The sequence below is a fragment of the Oryctolagus cuniculus genome, chromosome 1, assembly GCF_051225735.1.
Source record: "Oryctolagus cuniculus isolate XC-2025 breed Fujian yellow rabbit chromosome 1, ASM5122573v1, whole genome shotgun sequence".
Taxonomy (NCBI): Eukaryota; Metazoa; Chordata; class Mammalia; order Lagomorpha; family Leporidae; genus Oryctolagus; species Oryctolagus cuniculus.
In genome coordinates, this window is record NC_142867.1 from 146289538 (window position 1) to 146309355 (window position 19818).

The following is a 19818-nucleotide window of genomic DNA, read 5'->3' on the forward strand; positions in this document are numbered from 1 at the left end:
ATCACTGGAATTTGTTTTTTGACCTAGAATATGTACTGTTCTGGTAAATGTACCATGTGTACTTGAAAAGAATGTGTTCAGTAGCTCCTTTTATAAGGGGAAAATATGTTCCAAGACTACCAGCGGATACCTGAAACTGTAGATAGTACTGAACTCTATATTACTCTGTTTTTTTTCTTACACATACATACTTATGAAAAAGTTTAACTTATAAATTAAACACAATAAGAGATTAATAACAATAACTAATAACAAAGTATAAAAATTATAACAATATACTGAAATAAAAGTTAAGTGAATGTGGTCTCTCTCTAAACAACTTATTCTGCACTGTCCTTGACGATGTGGGGTGATATAATGGCAACATGAGATGCAATGGGGACTATGACATGGACACTGTGATACAGAATACAGGTTACTTGAACACAAACACTGTGATACCAGTGTGCTCATGTGATAACCCATTCCGCTAACAGGTGATTAAGTGGCAGGCAGTGGACACAGCAGGCACACAGTGGACAGAGGCATGATTCACGTTCCAGGCAGGATGCAGCAGACAGCATGAGATTTCACTATGCTGCTCAGAATGGTGTACAGGTTAAAACTCACCAATGTCTATTCCTGGAATTTCCCATTTAATATTTTCAGACTACAGCTGACCACATGGTAAATGAAACCGTACACACTTCATTGAGGGGGGGCTGTTATATTTTTCTGCTGTTGAGTAGATTGTTCTATAAACGTGAATTAGGATAAGTTGATGGTGTTTTTAAAATCTTCTAATCCTTACTATCAACATTTGCCTAAGAATGGTACATTTGTTACACTTGACGAACCTAATTTGATACATCATTATCAAAGTCCATAGTATATAAATGATATGACCCACCTTTATATTATAGTATTGAATAGTTTCACTGTCCTAAAAATTCTGTGTTCCACTTACCCCTTCTCCCATCCCCTCTCCCTCGGCAATCATTCATCTTTTTACTATCTATAACTCTACCTTTTCCAGAATGCCCCTAGCACTGGAATTATATAGTATGTCGACATTTTAGATTGGCTTCTTATATGCATTTAAGTTTAATAAGTACTTAGTAGCCCTAAATTTCTTCCATGTCTTTTCATGACTTAAAAAAACTCATTTCTTTTGTCACTGAATAATATTCCACGTTGTCTATTCACCTGTTAAAGGTTTATCTCAGTGTCTTTATTCACCTAAGCCGGTTTGTCTATTCACCTATTCAGGTTTAGCTCAGTTGCTTCTAAGATTTGGCAACTATGAGTAAAGCTGCTAGAAGCATCCACGAGCAGACTGTGCATATGGATTCTCAATTCACTTGGGCAGATTCCAAGAAGCACGACTGCTGGGTTATAGGCAGGAGTATGTTTAACTTTTAGGGACTGTCAACCTTTCTTCCAAAGTGGCTGTACCTTTTGCATTCCTATCAGTCATCAATGAAAGCGCCTATTGTTCCACATTCTTGCAGCCCTGGGTGGTGTTGGTATCTTAAATTTAGTTATGCTAGTGGCTGTGCAGTGGTTTCTCATTTTAGTTTGCAATCAATTTACTCTTTTAAAAATTCTGGATACATGTGGATTTGTCTATTTCTTTTTGTAGTTTTTGAAATTTTTTTGGAAAAATTTCACTGTTTTCCTGTAATGTCTAATGTGCTATTCATTCTTCTGTGTTTTCTTCTCTCTCACACTGTAGTCTTCATCTTTAAAAGTGTGACTTGGATTTGAAAAAATAGCTCCACATTTCTATTTCAACAGGGTTAGTATTTCCTATACTTTCTTTAGCATATGGAATACAGTTCTAATAACCTTCAATGGCCTATTTAATCTTTACCTCAGCAGTGTCATTTCTGGACTGGCTTCAATGGGTTCACTGTTCTCATAATTTGGGGTCCCATTTGCTTCTTTGTGTGCCTGGTGAGTTTACACTTAGCTGCTTGGGCACACAGTTAATTACCAGGAGTCCTGTCTGGTCTGTTAGATGGAGTCCAGGCAGCCATCAGCCTAGGACTAACCATCTCCTGTACTGAGCGAAGGCCCTTCTGAGCACTCTGCCAGAGACTGGTGGACTGTATGGGCTTCCACTCTGGATGCTGGTTCACAAACTCATTTTCAAGCTCCAGGGTTTTTGCCCTTTGCCCTTTAGGTATTGAGTATTTGATTACACACATGCTACTAGCAAAGTCAAAGATGGGAGATCTCTGGGAGGCTTCCCTGGGCAGCTCTCATTTCTCTGTTTCCTGCCTTGCAGACCCTGTTCTCTCTGGTGAACAGGTCCATGTCAGCAGCTCAGAGAGACTGCCTAGGTCCCTCTCCCTAAACTGTGGCCTGGATAGCCACTCTGGACAGTGAGTGGATCACAGAGTTTACTTTCATTTGCCTCCTCTCTACAGGACCAACAAACCAAATAGCTCTGGGTTTAAATGTCTGGAAGCATTTCATCTATTTCGTCTGACTTTTCAGCTGTTTCAGGTGGGAGGGCATATGCTGGAGGTAAAGTCAGATTTGTTTTGTCACCCTGCTGGTGTAATGACTGACGGGTTCTTGGGGAGCTGACGATGAACTAACTTCACAGCCTCACAAGTCCTACTCCACCAACCCACTCCGGTTATTGGCTGGCCAGCTGGCAGGAAAGTTGTTAGAGCAACACAAACAGTGCTCATATTCTTGGCCTCCAGGTACAATATGGCAGGATGCAAAAAAATAGCATTTGCTACAATCATTATAGGTTTCTATTCAGAGAAGGCTACAACATGTTTTTGGCTTGATTTAATAGTGACCACAGGGGTCTGGTGCTGTGGCACAGCAGATAAAGCTGCTGTCTGCAGCATCAGCATCCCATATGGGCACCAGTTCAAGTCCCGGCTGCTCTGATCCAGATCTCTGCTATGGCCTGGGAAAGCAGTAGAAGATGGACTAAGCTGTTCAGACGCTGCACCCACATGGGAGATTTGGAAGAAGCTCCTGGCTCTTGGCCCCAGACTGTCCCAGCTCTGGCCATTTGGGGAGTGAACCAGCAGATGGAAGATCTGTCTTTCTCTCTGCCTCTGTAACTCTGCCTTTCAAATGCATAAATAAATCTTAAAAAAAAAAAAAAAAAAGGGACTACAGGCATGTCCTGAATTTTTGGGTGGCAGATGCTTGCTTGAGGAAGAATGCACTCCCCCTAGTAGTTGGTCTCTCTATTTAGATGCCCTTGGAACCTCCTATGCTTGCTTTTAGGTTGTGACGCAGGCCTCTAGGACAGGAACATCAGAGTCTCAGCTGATTACTACTGTTTGGTCCAGTAACCAGGCAGAAAGGTTGGGCCAGCTGCTTAGAGGCATTTCACTTACTTTTTAAGGTCTCAACAAAGGAGCTGGTTGACAGCGTGTGGGCATCTATTATCTGAGGGGATTAACCCCTCAGGGAGGTATTACCCCTCAAAGTCTCTGCTTTGCAGGTCAGGTTTTAATCTGTATGTAACATAACCTTGAACATTTGAGTGACTATTTCTGAAACATAGCAGATTTGTTTTGGTTGACAGAGGTGACCAAGGCAGGCCTTTTAAGAACTAGGGTAGATTTCATTGCTGAGTGAGGTTGCTACTTGACTATAAACCACCAGATTTCTTAAATTCTCATTAAAGGATGTTAGCAGCAAGGTTTTTGTGATCCCTGGAGTTTCCGTTTCTCCTCTGTGCCCAGCTTGTGTGGAGGGGCTTCCCATCTGAGAGCTCTCCCTGACAGTGAGGGGCCATGAGGGGAGGGGGTCACCAGTGATGTGGCCTCTGAGCAGTTGCAGACGCTGGGCCAGTCCTGAGACTGCCTGTGCATTTTCTGCTGCCCTGTCCCTGCTCCCTGGCTGACTGCACCGGCCTGCTGGACCACATGGCTGCTGCATTTACAGTGTCAAAATACTTGAATCCATTCTTCAGCTTCACCAGTACCCTGTCCTGTCCTCAAGATCAGCTAAGAGTTACTCATTCCCTTACCTCCTTATCATTTACGCTAGTTTACTGTTCCTTTGACAGGGTACAATCATGTCTTCCCTCCCAGCAAAGAAAATCAGGAAGTCAGAGAATAAGAGAAAACAGAGAGGGGCTGGAAGAATGATTTGTGGATGACATTGGTCACAGGGCAGCACTGTGGCATGGCAGGTGGAGAGAAAATTCCCAAATAATAGTGGAAAACCTACAGCACGGGGAGGCCCAGAGGAGGGACAGCCAACTAGGGCCTGGGAGCCACGTCTGCCCACTGCCTTGTTTTATAACAAGCATTTTACTGGCACTTGGCCGTAGTTACTCGTTCACACATCATCTATGACTGCTTTAGTGCTGCAACGACGGAGCTGGGTAGTTACAACTGAGAATGTACAGCCCATAAATCATGAATTATTTACTATCTGGCACTTTATAGAAAATGTTTGCTATGCCAAGTCTACAGGCAAGATGTGAAAGGTTCTTTGGTTCTGACAGAAAAATTCTAAATTCTAATTTGTCAGTAAAATTATAGCATATTGTCTACATAACATGAGTTTTCTTAAAGACGTCCTCATAGACATACAATTACAAGCCTTTCATAGGTAAAGATTCAGTCACTATTAACTTGGAACTTTTATTTCATTCTAGAAATTGGCTGGTGGAAAAATCAAACATGAAGTCTGCAGTTTTGTTTTGCTTTGTTCTACTGATCATTTTTCAAACTGACTTTGGACAAAATGAAGAGACTCCGAGGAGGCAAGGGAGGAAGATGCGTTACAGGAGACTGAGGAAAAGCTCCTCCCCCAGCCGCAGATCAGACAGAAAGCATGGAGTGCAGCAGATGACAGCTACATCAGCACCAAGGTTTCCCATTGTTAACTTTGATGACAGCACAGAGGACAAGTTTGAATCCTTTTCAAGTTTTCCTGGAGTAGAATCAAGTTATAATGTGTTACCAGGTAAGAGAACAGCATTGCGGGGGAAGACAAGAATCTTTGTGAAAATATTTTCCAAAGAAAAACGCAAGTTATATTACCTTATGTTCAATCTACAAAGATAAATTTTTATAATTAACAAAATCAACTGAGGAACATACTTTCAATACAAAATTACTGGAAAAGGAAAAAATAATTAATCATGATTATAATTATAAACTTATAGTTCCATTTTGGTCTATTTCTTTTCAGTATATTTACTATGTGTGTATTTAATTAGTTGTTAGGATAACATGAACAATATAAGCATAAATTCATAAACTGCCTTTTCATTGTAGTTCTTCTATATTATAGAAACAAATTATTTCAGATGATTCTATAAACACAAGTCTACTAAACATTTTTAACCAAAATTTTTTTCAACCACAAGTTAAAGCCACTGAATCTATATAGACTAAACTACTGATTTTTTAAAGGCAGAAAAAAAAAAAACTGGAAGTACTGCCAAAGATTTCAACAGGCATTTTCAAAACCTAGTATTTAATGGTCCACATTTTCCCCAGTTTGAAAGAAAAAAATTATATTTTAGATATGTTATCATTAAATACAACCTTCACAAGACAGAAGAAAATATCACTATATAATTTTCTGAGGCCAATACTTCATACATCATCTCAGTAATGCCAAATGCTTCTGAGTTATTATTTCCATGAATAACATACAATTATCATGCAAATAAGCAACTCAGGCCACATTGTCGACACGAGCGGAAAAAGAAAGGCAGAGAAATCAACGGAAAAGATCACTGTAACAAACATATACCCATAGCTCTTAAAGAATGAGGTCAATTTCCTTAGTTAACTGGAAGATACACAATGATAGAAAATAAAAAGGTAAAAAAAAATAGTATATGCATAATGTGATTTCACATCTGTTTAAAAGGTTTTAAATATGTGATACAGGGAAGTATGCATTAAAAAGTACAGAAGATGTATACTAAACATTTGTAATTTGCCCAAAAGTATTTTCTAGTGGTCTTAAAGTACTTCTTATCTTATTGTATTACTATACATAAAATTGACCACTTTAACCACTTTACAGAATATAATGCAATGGCATTTAGTATATTCACTATATTGTGCCAACATCATCCCTCTCTAGTCCTGAACATACCCACCATTCCAAAAAGAAACTCTGCACATAATGTTCTCATTCCTCCTTATCCTCAGCTCCTGGCAACTTCTTATCTACCCCCTGTTTCTATCTATGAATTTGCCTCTTCTGGAGATTTCATATAAATGGAATCACATACATATGGCCTGGTGTAAATGGCATCTCTCAGTGAGTACAATGTTTTCAAGATTCATTCATGTTTAGCCCATATCAGAATTCCCTTGCTCTTCATGGCTGAATAATCTCTCATTGTACAGATAGACCATATTTATTATTATCCATTTGTCAGCCACAGGATGCTTGGATCGTTTCTACCTTCTGCTTGCTACTGTGAACAGCACAGCTATTTCTACTCGTGTAGAGGTTTTATTTGAACACCTACTTTCAATCCTTTTGGGCATGTTATCTAGCAGTGAAACTTCAGAGCCATATGCTGATTTTTAGATTTAACTTGCTAAGAAACCACCGATTGTCTCCTGAAACAGACACTATTTTATATACCTACCACCAATGTACAAAGATTCCAATTTCTGCACATTCTTGTGAGCATTTGTTACTTTTTCTTTTGATAATAAAATATCGCTATTTCATTACACTGCCAGGAAATTAAAAAAAAAAAAAAAAAACCACAGGGGGAACACATCTTCCCACACATCATCCTAATTTAACTGACATTAATTTAGAAAAGCTAGAGCAAATACATATGTGCATATATAAAAATATACAGATTTTAGGCTCACTGGTACTCATATACTTACCCTATTTTTAATAAATGTCCTTTAGAGCCATCATATGCACCCTAGTATTTCTACTTGTGTCTGCTCATTAATCGTTTAATAGTATTTAGATTGCATTCAGTTTGTGTTTTAATCACTCATGTGATTGGTGAAACTGTACAGTTGAAGGTATCGGGGAATAATTTAAGTTATACTTTATACATCCTAGTACATGTTTATTTTCATCATTATTTCAAACTCCACCCATCTTGTAGTTCTCTCTACAGTTTACTTCAGCTTCTGCTGCACACATCTATATCTTCTGCATGGGACAGCCTGTGATCCATGAGCGTGGGGTCAGGCATAAACTGTGTAGTACCTCAGGTAGATTCTGCTTTGGTCTTTCAGAACTCAGTTCTGTTGGCAAAGGCACTGCTTCAGAACAGAAGTTGTTTCTCCAGGTTCTTCTATTTCAGCAGAGCTTTCCAGCTCAGTTTTTTCTTTAGGTTCTGGGAGTCAGTCTTTTTTGTTGCTTTTTATCTGCCATGATTTAACTGCTTCATACATCTGTTGATTTGTAGCACATGCCTTTTCTCAAGTTAGTATAACTAGTATCACTGAATGAACTGGATACCAAGCAGTTGCTCCTAAAGTGGTCAGTCCCACTGGATAAGCAATTTTCTTCAATCTAGAACCTTTTATTTGCTCAAATCAAGCCCACCTATCCTGGAACTAATTATTCTAATCTTTAGAAGAAAATATCTTCAGATAGACATGCATCTTTTTCAAATTGTATTATATCCATTATCCCGCTTTCCACAAAGACATAAACACCATTGCACCAGCCAATATAATAACTAGCTCTAGTACAGATGGACGCAAAACCCACTTAAAAGTGACTAGGCTGCTCTTCAACATATTTAAACTACAGAGGTGGTGCAGCATAAATGGGGAGTGGCTCTGGTCTCACTAGGTACTTTTGAATTCCTCTTCTTTGGCTGCATATACACTTATAGATGCATTTTATCAGATCTACAGGAATAGTTGTCAGTTTTCCCATCCAAACAGCAGCTACATCTATGACCTCCCTGTTCCTTTTTTTTTTTTTTTTAATTTATTTATTTGAAAGGCAGAGTGTCAGAGAAAGAGAGAGGGAGGGAGGGAGGAGGATCATTCCATGACTGGTTCACTCACAAATGGCCTCAATAGCCAGGTCTGTGCTAGTCCAGACTCAGAAGCCAGAAACTCCATCCTATTCTCTCATGTGGGCGGCAGGGGCCCAAGTGCTTGTGCCATTATCCACTGCCTTCCCAGGTCCATCAGCAGGAAGCTGTAGAACCAGTTGAGTAGCCAGGACTTGAACCAGCACTCCAATATGGGAAGACAGCATCACCACTGACAGCTAAACCTACTGTGCCATAGTGTGGTCCCCATTTTGCCCAAGTTTTATTGGGGTTCTCTTTCTGTTGTTGAATTGCAAGATTTCTTTATGAACATTCTGGCTATTAGACTCTTACATATGATTTGCAAATATTTTTTCCTATTGTATATGCTGTTCCCTCACTTTCCTGACCATGTCATTTGATACGAACTATTAATTTTGATGAAGTCCAATTTATCTTTTGTTTGTGTAGTTTGTGTTTTCAGTGTCACATCTAAGAATCCATTGCCAAATACAAGGCTATGAAGATTTATACATGTCTTCTAAGTATTTTATATTCTCAACTTTAGTATTATAATGTTTGATTCATTTTGGATTAATTTTTGCAATATGGTGTCAGGTAAAAGGTGCAGCTTCATTCTTTTGCAGGCAGTTGTCCAGTTGTCCTAGCACTATTTGTTAGACACTGTTCTTTTCCTCACCGAATGGTCTTGGTATACTTGTTGAAAATCAGCTGCCCTTAGACGTGTGCCTGGATTTTCATTATTCCATTGGTCCTTATGTCTAACTTTACAAGAGTATCACATTGGCATAAGTTGATTACTACAGCTTTATGGGAAACATTTTGTAGTTTTTTGAAATCTAGAAATGTGAGAACTCCAACTTTGAGAGAGTTTAGGCTATTTGGGATCCCCTGTAATTTCATCCGAATTCGAGGATTAGCTTTTCCATTTCTGCAAAAAAGGTCACTGGAATATGATAGGGTGTAGTACTTTTATAATCAGGAAACAAATCATATGTGTATTTTTTTCCTCAAGGAGTGGGATTAGTCTGTTACAAATATCCAAATGAGGCCGGTGCCACAGCTCACTAGGCTAATCCTCCGCCTAGCGGCGCCAGCACACCAGGTTCTAGTCCCAGTCAGGGCGCTGAACTCTGTCCTGGTTGCCCCTCTTCCAGGCCAGCTCTCTGCTGTGGCCAGGGAGTGCAGTGGAGGATGGCCCAAGTGCTTGGGCCCTGCACCCCATGGGAGACCAGGAGAAGCACCTGGCTCCTGGCTTCAGATCAGCGTGGTACGCTGGACACGGCGGCCATTGGAGGGTGAACCAACGGCAAAGGAAGACCTTTCTCTCTGTCTCTCTCACTGTCCACTCTGCCTGTCAAAAAAAAAAAAAAAACCACACAAACAAATAAACAAACACAAATATCCAAATGAGAGGTAAGTAGGGCCTGAACTGAGACAGTGGTGGGGGAAGGTACAGTTTGGGGACTATGGCTCAGAGGCAGGTGAGTTACTGAGATACCAGGGCTGGAAGGAAAACATCCCTGACATTCCCCTAAGCTCTTGGATACCTGCTCAGCTGATACATACATCCAGTTACCTACAACCTTTTATGTGCAGAAATGCATATACTAAATGCCATTGCATTGTGATTTTAAAAGAGTGAATATTATGGTATATGAATTATATTTCAATAATGGGATAGCTCAAGAGAGGTAGTTGTGGTTCATTGGGAAGGACACAGAAAAGTGCTCCTGTGGGCTCACCACTGTTGCTGTGTCAGCTCCTGGCACACAGTGGAAATTGCACTGCTGGCCCCTTGAAGTCAGATGGTGCCAGACTATAGCCACTTTTACAGCTCAAGCGTGATCTGCAGCCTTGTGCTCCCACTGTGGCAGCCATCAGGGTGGCAGGCTTGTGGAAGCCTGCCATCTGTCACTAAGTGACTACCATGAGCCAAACCCCAGGCGTTCCCGGGGCATACATGGCCTGAGTGAGGAACAACTGGGAGCCGGGGGCTGTCTGCTGCTGCTGTGTAGCTTGTTTATTCTGATAGGTGCAGGATGGACACCTAATTCAGTCAAGTCACCACGAGGAGGTCACTCGCAGCGGTAGTGGGAGGACAGCCAGTAAAAAACATTTCCAAGAATTACGTCTTGAAGACTTTTCACTCTGTGCATGAATATACACAGAATTCTATTTCTGTGGTTATACCAGTTTGACTTCATACTGTGCCCACTTACTCCACATTAGAGACCGAGTGCTTCTGTTCTCTCCTAGGAAGGAAGGGGCGCTGCCTGGTGAAGGGCATGGCCATGCACAACAGAGCCGTGTGGTCTCCGGATCCCTGCACCACCTGCCTCTGCTCAGACGGAACAGTGTTATGTGATGAGACCATGTGCCGCCCCCAGAGCTGCCCCCACCCCATCACACACGAGGGGGAGTGCTGTCCTGTCTGCCCCAATGCCGGTATAGAGATGTAGCCAAAACAAAGATACCTTGTGTGATTTTGGTCTATGACTTACATTTGTTTTTACTTCCTCACTACTTTAAGTTTTAAATTATGATAAACTAATTATCAGGGTACTTACAAAATTGGCACAATGTTGGTAAACATAGAAAATATTTGAGAAGGTATGGTAGGGACAGCAATAACAGTGACTTCTTCATTCTGGCTCTATGATTCCACTCCACATCGGACTCTCAGCATGAGAGACCCAGTGACAGAACATCTACAACCATCAGATCCCGACTTACTATCATGAATTAAGGGTTCTGCTGCGGTCTGAAATGCACTGTCTCAATCTGACTCTTCATGAGTACAATTATCATCTCCTGGGAGGACACAGGTTGAACAAAGCAGCAGTGATTTGTACCTGGAGAGAACAGAGTCCCTGTGCAGGAACCAGCATGGTTGCCTGGGTAATCCAGGGGAGTGGTTTCCTAGTGTGGTGCTCCTGTGTACCGGAGGCCACAGCTCGGGCTTTGTCAGCTGCTCATGAGCCCCCCTCAAACGTGACTGAGTGGGTGCCCTTGGGAGGGAGGTCCAGAGCTCCTCCAAGAGAAGCCCAACCAGTGCATTACGAAGACAGGCAAATGCTTGGTAAATGATCTGAAGAGCAGGGAGAGGGACATTTTCTCTTGTCTGTAACCAAAGCAGATCATTCTCATATGCAGTGATGATCTCTTGCCAGGAAGAACTTTAGAATATTTAGAAATCATATTTTGCTTGGTATTATCAGTTATTTCACTAAAGCATTGTGCTTTTAAAAAATGTTTTAAAAGTACTTAATGAAAATGATTCCTTGGAGTAAATACAAGGTTTATAAGGTTTAGAGATTCTTAGATCTTTCTCAAAGGACTTAGAATATTCTTGAAGTGTTGTAATTATTTTGGAAAAATAAACTTGGATATACGGGAAGGATTTTAAATGTTTCAATATGATAGTTTTAGTTTCCTTTAACTAATTTTTTTCCCTGTTCTTCTGCTTGTCTTGCCAAAGATGTGATAAAAATAACACCTAGACTTTATAATATTTACTGAATTGATACTTTAAGTAATTTCTTCAAATAACTTATTTTCTGAGTTCTTTTGGAGGGTAGTCTATGTATAGAATTAAATAGCAGAAGGGAGGTATTAAACAAATTGTCAATGTTGATGATTCTCCTCCCCGCAGAACTCTTCTTCCATCCCTGGTCTCCTCAGGTATAGTCCCCCCAGAACTCTTTACTGAGATGAGTCTGCCTGGTTTTAGCCAGGTCCTCCCCCACTTTGCCTGCTAAATGTAAATGCAGACTAACTTTGTACTGTGCTCCACTCCACACATCATCATGGATGATGGATGACCCTCTGCAGGTGCCTGAGGCATAACAACATCTGTTAAGTACAGGACATTGTCTACGACCTGAGGCAGTGAAATTGATTTAAGCAGAGAGTCTGGGTAGGAAGAAGGGAATTTTCCACCTGTAATTCTGAATTTCAGAGGATGCCATTAGGTCCATGGAATGGACACATTGAAAAAAATCTATAAACAAAAGACAGTTTACTACTACAAACAAATAAGAGATACGTTTCACTTTTTTAAAAAATGTCCAATGCCAGTCTATAATTCTCACATTATCAATACCTCCCAATTAACAGGACAGTATCTATTATAAAGGTATCACATCTGCTTATCCCACAAGCTCACCAGCACTTCTCACCATCTTGTAGTGTGTGCCAATATTATTCCCTCTCTGGGTACCAGATACCAGGGTATTTTAGCATAAAATAAGCATTGAATTATTTAATACATAAATTAGTAGAAAGGTGCAAAAGCCAAAAAGGAGAGTTCTCTTTATAGATCTAGCAAAACAGATATACAGTTACTACTGAAACTTTTCAAGCAATACATTTCATTTTGCACTCAACACCTGGAGGGAATAATATTTACTAACTTCATTTTATGATTTTCCTTTCATTAACATCATCAACTTGCCCCTGCCACCTTCTTCTTGTACCTGCTTAGTCTCCTCTCCCCTACTCAGTGACATAGCATTACAAGACAGCACTGCCTTTTCTGGTGATTCTTCAGATCAAAGAGAACCTGTCCATTTACTTCACAAGCAGCTGCCGCCTGCTCAGGTACAGACGGACCAAGGGTCAAGAAGAGAAGCCCTTGAGTCTGAAGAGGACGAAGAAGAAATTAAAGAGGATGATGTGGAGCATGAGAGAGACACCCCTGGCCCTAGAGATGGGGGAAAACTTCACGAGGGGCAGAGTGGAGGACAGAGGAAGCAGAAGCCTGTGGAGGAGGGGAGGCCACCATACCAACAACAAGGTCATGGGGAGGAGGCAGAGGAGGAAGACGAGGAAGACGAGCGAGGCGAGGAGGAGGAGAATGACGCTGTGAGAGGAGACATGTTCCGAACACCCTCCAGGTCCCCACTCCCCGCGCCCCCAAGAGGTGCCCTGCGCCTGCCCGCTGGGTGCTCTTTGTCCTACAGGACCATCAGCTGCATCCACGCGGACCTCAGCCAGATCCCACCGCTGGCCGCGCCGCAGATAACCAGTCTGGAGCTTGTCGGTAAGAGATGCTGGCTTCCTTTGTGCTTTGAAAGGAAGGGATGGCCGCCATGGTTTATGGATGCTGTATTTTAATTTCATAATAAAAACTGACCCTGCATAGTTACGGTCACCATCTTTACACGTACAAATAAACTTTGCAGAGGAAACAGGAGCTCACAGAAGAAGTGCAGTTAGGTCGACAGCAGGCTCCTCCAGGTTAGGTGAGGATTTCCTAGGGACTGTCTAAAAGTTAGCTTTAATGACGTGTAATTAATATACAGCAAACCTGGTGTTCAGTGAGTTTTGATAAATACCTACATGATATAACTGCACCAGATTCAACATTCCTTTTAGAGCAAATCCTCCATGTCCTCCCTCTACCAGGCACTGGCCCGTTTCCTGTCCTAGAGTTCTGTTTTCTCAAGGGAATCATGTAAAAGGAACCAGACAGTACACAGCCTTTCAGCTGGGCTCCCAGAGTTCTCTAGGTCATCCACTTGGTTCCGTGCACATGAAGTTCCTTCCTCTCTCTGGATGAGCACCGAGTCACATTCCAGTGTATGGAGGGACCACAGTCACCAGCTGAGGAACACTTGGGTGGTTTCCAGTTTGAGATGATAATCTACAAAGTTGCTTACCAAATCCACATCCAGATGTTTGTGTGTACCACAGCTCTTGTTTCTCTAGGGTAACGCCCAGGAGTGGGGCAGCTGAACGACACTGTAAATGCGGGATCACCTTTCTAGGAAACAGCCTGACAGTTCTAAGGTGGCTTTGCCATTCCCATCAGCATGCCAGAGTATTCCCACAGCTGTGTGTCCTGCCAGTGCTTGGCACTGACAGCTGTTTTCTCCTCATTTTCATCGTTCTTTTGAGAATACGGTGGTCCAGATCTTCTGTCCTCATCTCCATAGCACCTATGGGAGGGTTCTGAGTGATGGAGCAGTAGGACCCTATGTGAGGGGCTAAATGGCAGAAACACACCAGGGTGGCCCTGAAGAGACAGGATGAGGGCATCCGAGGGAGTCAGATGCATGTGAAGGGAGAGCCATCTGCAACAAGGACACGGCCAGTGTCAAACGTGCAAGATCATTCATGTCTGCCCCGACACTGGACTTCCTCTCACTTTCACAAGACTGCCTAAGGATTGCTCCCAGGCCCAGCAAGGGCACTTCTCGAGCAGACTGCAGCCCAGGCACACTGTGCCCTCAGAAGATAGATGACCCATGCTGAGCTGCACTGTTTTGGTTTTGCAAGTCACCATGTGGCTTGTATACCATCTGTGACTTCTAGTAAGCTCATTTTCTGGGTTTAAAGTCTTCAACTACTGTACATAACTAAACATCAAAACAAAAAGCCATAAAATTAAAGCATGTAGGGACCTTTGTAGATTGAAGTCCTAGAGATGTAACGTTAGATCTGGGGGGTCTGAGAAGTGGTTTCCCCAAACTGCTTATACCACGGAGGACAGTGTTCAGAGGACATGTGTGATTCAGATTTCATCATTTTCCCAGTCTGGGGAAGCAACAGTGGAAAAACACTGAGTAAAAATTCATTCCTGCATAACTTTCCAGAAACATACCCTCATTATAAACGCACGAAGCCAACAGCACTGACCAACAGACTCCGTTTGGGCCTTTTAAGCAGTTTCATCTACAACATGATGAACTGGTATGTGATGAATCCTTAGAAAAATTTTAAACTGTCCTAATTTCTGGAACATGAATTTGTATATAGAACAGATAATCCATCTTGTTATAAAAGACCTGCCCTCTCCTCAGATAAAGCTCTCTTGATATCCATGCACACATCTGCCCTATGCACACACACATGCACTTATGCACACAGCCCCTCCACACGTTCAAATGTATCTTTCTGTACACACACCTAACACACACTATGCATGTCCTAGGCAACTCCATCACCTCCATCCCGGATGAAGCATTTAATGGATTACCCAACTTGGAAAGGCTTGATCTCAGCAAAAATAATATCACCTCCTCAGGTGTGGGTCTGAAAGCATTCAAGGTAAGCACAGCCCGATTCATGCACCACACCGAGTGGATGGCTTGCACTAGTCCTGGTGAAAGAAGGGTAGAAAGGAAAAGCACAGTGTTCCTGAGGGGACGTTTTCTTCTAAGGCAACAAAGTCTCCTCTTTTATGTCCTTAAACGGTTCTTAAGTTTTCTCTTAAATATTCTTGGTTGTTTTTACATCATTTTAGCTTCAGCCTAAGGGCATCGATAGTAGCATCAGTGACAAGGCAGATGTTTTGAATTTTTGGAGTAGTTTCTTCTTAGGCAGCTGAAAACGAGTTGAAATCTGGTCTCCTAGATATGAAATATTTTCTGGAAGTAAAGCAGAGCTTTATTTGGAACCTCTACTAACATGTTAAGGCCAGCAAGACCCTGCTGCTGTTACCTTATTTTTGTGCAATGCACAAAACTTGCTGGAGAACACTGGCATGTGGGGCTTCTGGACACACTCACGGGCAAACCTCTGAGGGATTCAAAGCTGACGAGATTTTTTGTTTAAATAAGAAAAGAGGATCAAGGAATCAAAGATGGAAGAGAGGAGATGCTTGGGTGTGGAAACAAAACCACATCTGTGTGTGCTGTTCAAGCCAGAAGCAAGCATACTGTGTCCCACCCAGACTTCTGTCCCTTCCATGTTCTCAGTTCCTGGTTCTCATCTGGAGTCTCAGCTGGCACACAAGAAGCCTCCGGGTACCTACTCCACACCAGCCACTCTGACAGCACAATGGCTGGCCTTAGGGAGTCAGTCGCTGAAATTGATCAAGAAAAAAATGCTGCAGGAGATTATCTCCTTTTCTTGCTTTGGGATTCTCTGTTCTGCTTTAAAACTGTTGAAATTTGAAGAAACTCATTCACATGGCTTCGATGAAACCTAACTCAGGTCTCTACTCTTGGTGGTGGAGGTGAGGCCTGGAAAACGTGGAAAACACACTTTTCCAGTCAATTATTTAAGTACCATATAGCAATAGCTTGCAATACTTGTAGTACTCATTTTGAAAAACTTCCACAGCAATTAAGTGCTATTTTATGAGCCTTTTTCTAGTGTAGGTAGGAGATTGAGGTGTATAAATACTCATATGTTAAAAGGATTAAGCTGATTTTATTTATTAGCACCCACAGTAGACTCATCTAACTGCAGGATTTAATGGAATTTCTGTCTACTACTTTAACAGCTTCCTCTATTTCTCTAAATTATTTATTTATTTATTTAAAGGGCACAGAGACAGACACACAGAGAGGTAGAGGTAGAGAGACAGACAGATCTCCCATTTGCTGGTTCACTCTCCATATGCCCCCAGTAGCTGGGGCTGGGTCAGGCCATAGTCAGGAGCTAGGAACTCAATATATGTCTCCCACGTAGGTGGCAGAGACCTAACCGCTTCAGCCAGCACTGCTTTTTCCCAGGGTGCACAGTAGCAGGAATTGAAATCAGGAATAGAACTGGAACTCAAACCTACGCACTCCGATGTGGATGTGGCTGTTTTAGCTGTTCTGTTAAATATTCAGCTCCCAGCTTCCTCTCTAAGGAAGTAGGATCAACCTGGGTAAAATGGATGCAAAGTCTGTGAAATGAGGCTTGCTGGAAATGCCTGAGAATCAATTTAAATCGCCAAGATCAGTATCTCCCTGATGAAAGAAATAAGGATTGCCATAGCCTGGATGTTACTGTCTAAGCTGAGGGAACTGCAGTTGTGTGAAATTTTTGGCCACTGTTTCATTCTGACCACCACTATGTGGGACATGTAACTTACAGCTGTGACCTGATAAAAAGGTAATTCTGACACTTGCTTTTTTTTTTTTTTTTAAAGTTCCTGAAGAAGTTAATGCGTCTGAACATGGATGGAAATAATTTGATAGAGATTCCTTCAGAATTACCATCTACATTAGAAGAACTTAAAATCAATGAGAACAATCTCCAGGGTATTGATGAAGAGAGTTTATCAGGTATTTAACAATTTTTAAAATGATATGCTTCCTCATAACCTTTTTTCTATAGTGTGGAAATTCTATTTACAGTATTGTAAATGAATAAATACTAAATGAATAAATACTAAATATTTTAGGTCACTTTACCACTTGAGTTGATAGAAGTTATTTTAACTACTGACCTGTAAAACTTAAAATGTACAGTAGTCTCCCCTTTTCCATAGTTTCACTTTCCAAAGTTTCAGTTACTTGTATTCAGTCATTATTAGTATTTTTGTCTTTACTATATTCACAAAATTAGTGTTTTTGTCTTCCCTCTTTCAAGTGAAGAACTATGTTCACAAAATTTTATTACATTGTTATAATTGTTCTATTATTGTTATTGCTAATTTCTTATTTTGATTTATAAATTAAACTGTATCATAGGTATGTATGCATAGAAAACAACAGTCTACAGAGTTTGGTACCATCTGCAATTTCAGGCTTCCACTGGAAGGTTTTGGAATATATCACCCATAGGTGGGGAGAGGGAGCTACCATATTTTAAACTGCCCTTTTCCTTAAGAAAAAAAAAATCTTAAATAAAACATTGAACAACTGCAGATTCTCATCATTCACAACATAATAACTCTACTACAATTGCTAATAATGAAGAGTGACATTCAACATTCCCTGCACCACCATGAGTCTTGGTGTTAAGTACTGACGTTTTTGGTGGTTTTTGGTGGTTGAGTGACTGGATCTTTACCACTCAGGTGATCAACATACCCCACCCACAATTATTGTTACCTCCACACATTTCGCTATTTCAATCTGCCTAGTGTGGAAACCTAAAACAAAGTACGTAAGAATTGTATACAAAAGAGGAATAAACAGGCACTGTATCTGAGGTGTGCTAGTCTAGGCTATGGTGAGCATACTGAACTTCACCTCTGGCAGTTCTGGTCCTGAGAGGGCTTGGGCTGGCACTCCTGGTACCTGTGCATCACTGAGGTCCTTCTTCCACACCTCATGACGAGTGGAGTGAAGCACTCCACTGTTGAGGCTTGGTGTCTGTTGGTCAAACTCCAGTGAGGGTACATTTGAATCTCCTGGAACCAGCTCCTCTTACACTAGTTTCTAGCCTGTGCTAAGGCACTGAAGTCAGCATACTGCAACTCTATAGCAGAGGCTGAATCACATCTCACTTCAAGGGTTCTGGCTAACACCTTTGACTAAAACGTGTGCTTCCTTAAGACAAACACTGCCTAATTTTGCTTGTTATCTTCCCAACAATCTAGCAGGGCTCTTGTGGTACAGTGATCAACACCTTCCGTTTACTTGATATGAAATATGTTTATTATGTAAATGTTGATAAACCAAGCTTTTACTGCAGTAAAATAGTTCAATTACTTTCTTTAGCTCTCCCAGTCCTTCACAGGAACACTTGGTAGTGGGAAAACAACAATAATAATGACAACTGCCAAGTCTGAGGATTCATTCCACAGTTTTGGAAATACTCAATTTCCAGATGGATTTCAGGGTAGACATGAAAAACACTAATAAACACATGTTCTGATGGGTATTGCCATACGGAAAAGACATTAGAAAATTCAGTTTCTAACTGCTGTGTTAAACAGAAGCCAAAGGGAACACTTACTTTTGAACACATGTATTAGTAGGCTGTGTATGACTATGTATGAGTTCACATTTATAGCGGTGTTATCAAAATGGTATTTCATAAAATGTAAGTTCTTTATATGGAAGGTATGTTGAACAGCCCTGGAACTCAGCATATTCTCTACCATGCAGAAAGACTTCTATATTCCCAGAGTTCTGAGTGTGGGCCAGGGTAAATTGGCTGCCTGCCTCCTGTCTCCACAGTTTGAGCACCAAGATTATCTTGTGCCCATGCAGGTGGCTAGAGAGAAGGCTCTTAGGTGTCCTGTTGCCCAGAAAGCCCTCCTGTACTTCCAGGAATGATGGGTTCTTAGTCTTGTTGTGGTGCTGGCCCCTGGATACAGGATTCTTGACTGGGGCAGCAGCTGGTGCCTCAAACTCAGGGGTCCTGTGGCTGTAAATGGTCAGGCAGGTTGCAATGAGCCCAGCATGGCTCACAGGCCAAGTCTGACCACCAGCAGTGGCTGCTCTCCTGTCATCTTTCTGACAGCTCCTCCTTCACAGCCCTTCAGCTGGCAGTTCCAGGGAAGCAGGAGGAGGGCACCAGGGAGAGAGCATATGAAAAGTGGAAGGCAACAAGCTGATGCTGGAGGCCCTGGGAGCTCAGGCAAGAGTGTATCAGATGTCTTGAGAGGCAGCAGTGGAGGAGGTGGTCTACCCCCGGGAGCATGTGCGTAGTCCATCTGAGATGTGTGCACGCACTGAGCAGGGAAAGACCTGCTGTGGAGAGGAAATGAATGAAAGGGAGAGTAAGGGATGGAGGGGAAACTGGCTGCCGCCATGTCCCTAGCCTGTCTTGGCACCACTCACAGTGAGGGACTCTCTGGACCTATTTTCTGCTTTCCTGAGCACTGGTTTCAACATGACCTGTTTAACCTACCAGAAACTTGCTCTGACACAATGTATTTCCAACACACACACAAGAATAACTGCAAGCAAAGATACAGTATCAGCAACTTGTACCATGTCTCTCTCTTGAGAGGCTATGGGATGATCATCAGTTCACTTCTATTTTCTACTTTCCAATGGAAAACTTTTATTACTTTTCAGAACCTCACCTATGTACTAGAGTGATACGCTAGAAACTCAGCACCTTTAGTTTGGGAAATAATAGAATACGAGGAAATATCACTCTTAACGCACCTTACTGACTGCCCTCCCACCCCACCCCCATTCATTTCCTGT

General features: G+C 41.8%; 2 protein-coding genes and 1 pseudogene across 10 annotated transcripts in view; 1 reads left to right on the forward strand and 2 right to left on the reverse strand.

The window, feature by feature from the left end:
• Positions 1-19818, reverse strand: part of CENPP (centromere protein P) — a 252595-nt gene that overhangs the window by 68663 nt on the left and 164114 nt on the right. The gene's annotated exons all lie outside the window — the stretch shown is intronic.
• Positions 1-19818, forward strand: part of ECM2 (extracellular matrix protein 2) — an 89437-nt gene that overhangs the window by 58850 nt on the left and 10769 nt on the right. For 3 of the 6 annotated variants that reach the window (XM_089336218.1, XM_051859164.3, XM_002708224.6), the window contains 5 exons: positions 4628-4938; positions 10247-10435; positions 12474-13031; positions 14925-15040; positions 16857-16992. In XM_089336218.1, the coding sequence (XP_089192344.1) occupies positions 4628-4938; positions 10247-10435; positions 12474-13031; positions 14925-15040; positions 16857-16992 (1310 nt within the window). The remainder of the gene's footprint in view (positions 1-4627; positions 4939-10246; positions 10436-12473; positions 13032-14924; positions 15041-16856; positions 16993-19818) is intronic. The other 3 variants (XM_089336222.1, XM_070050223.2, XM_002708225.6) reach the window with 1 other exon arrangement.
• Positions 7028-7949, reverse strand: LOC103348365 (MICOS complex subunit MIC27 pseudogene; annotated as a pseudogene).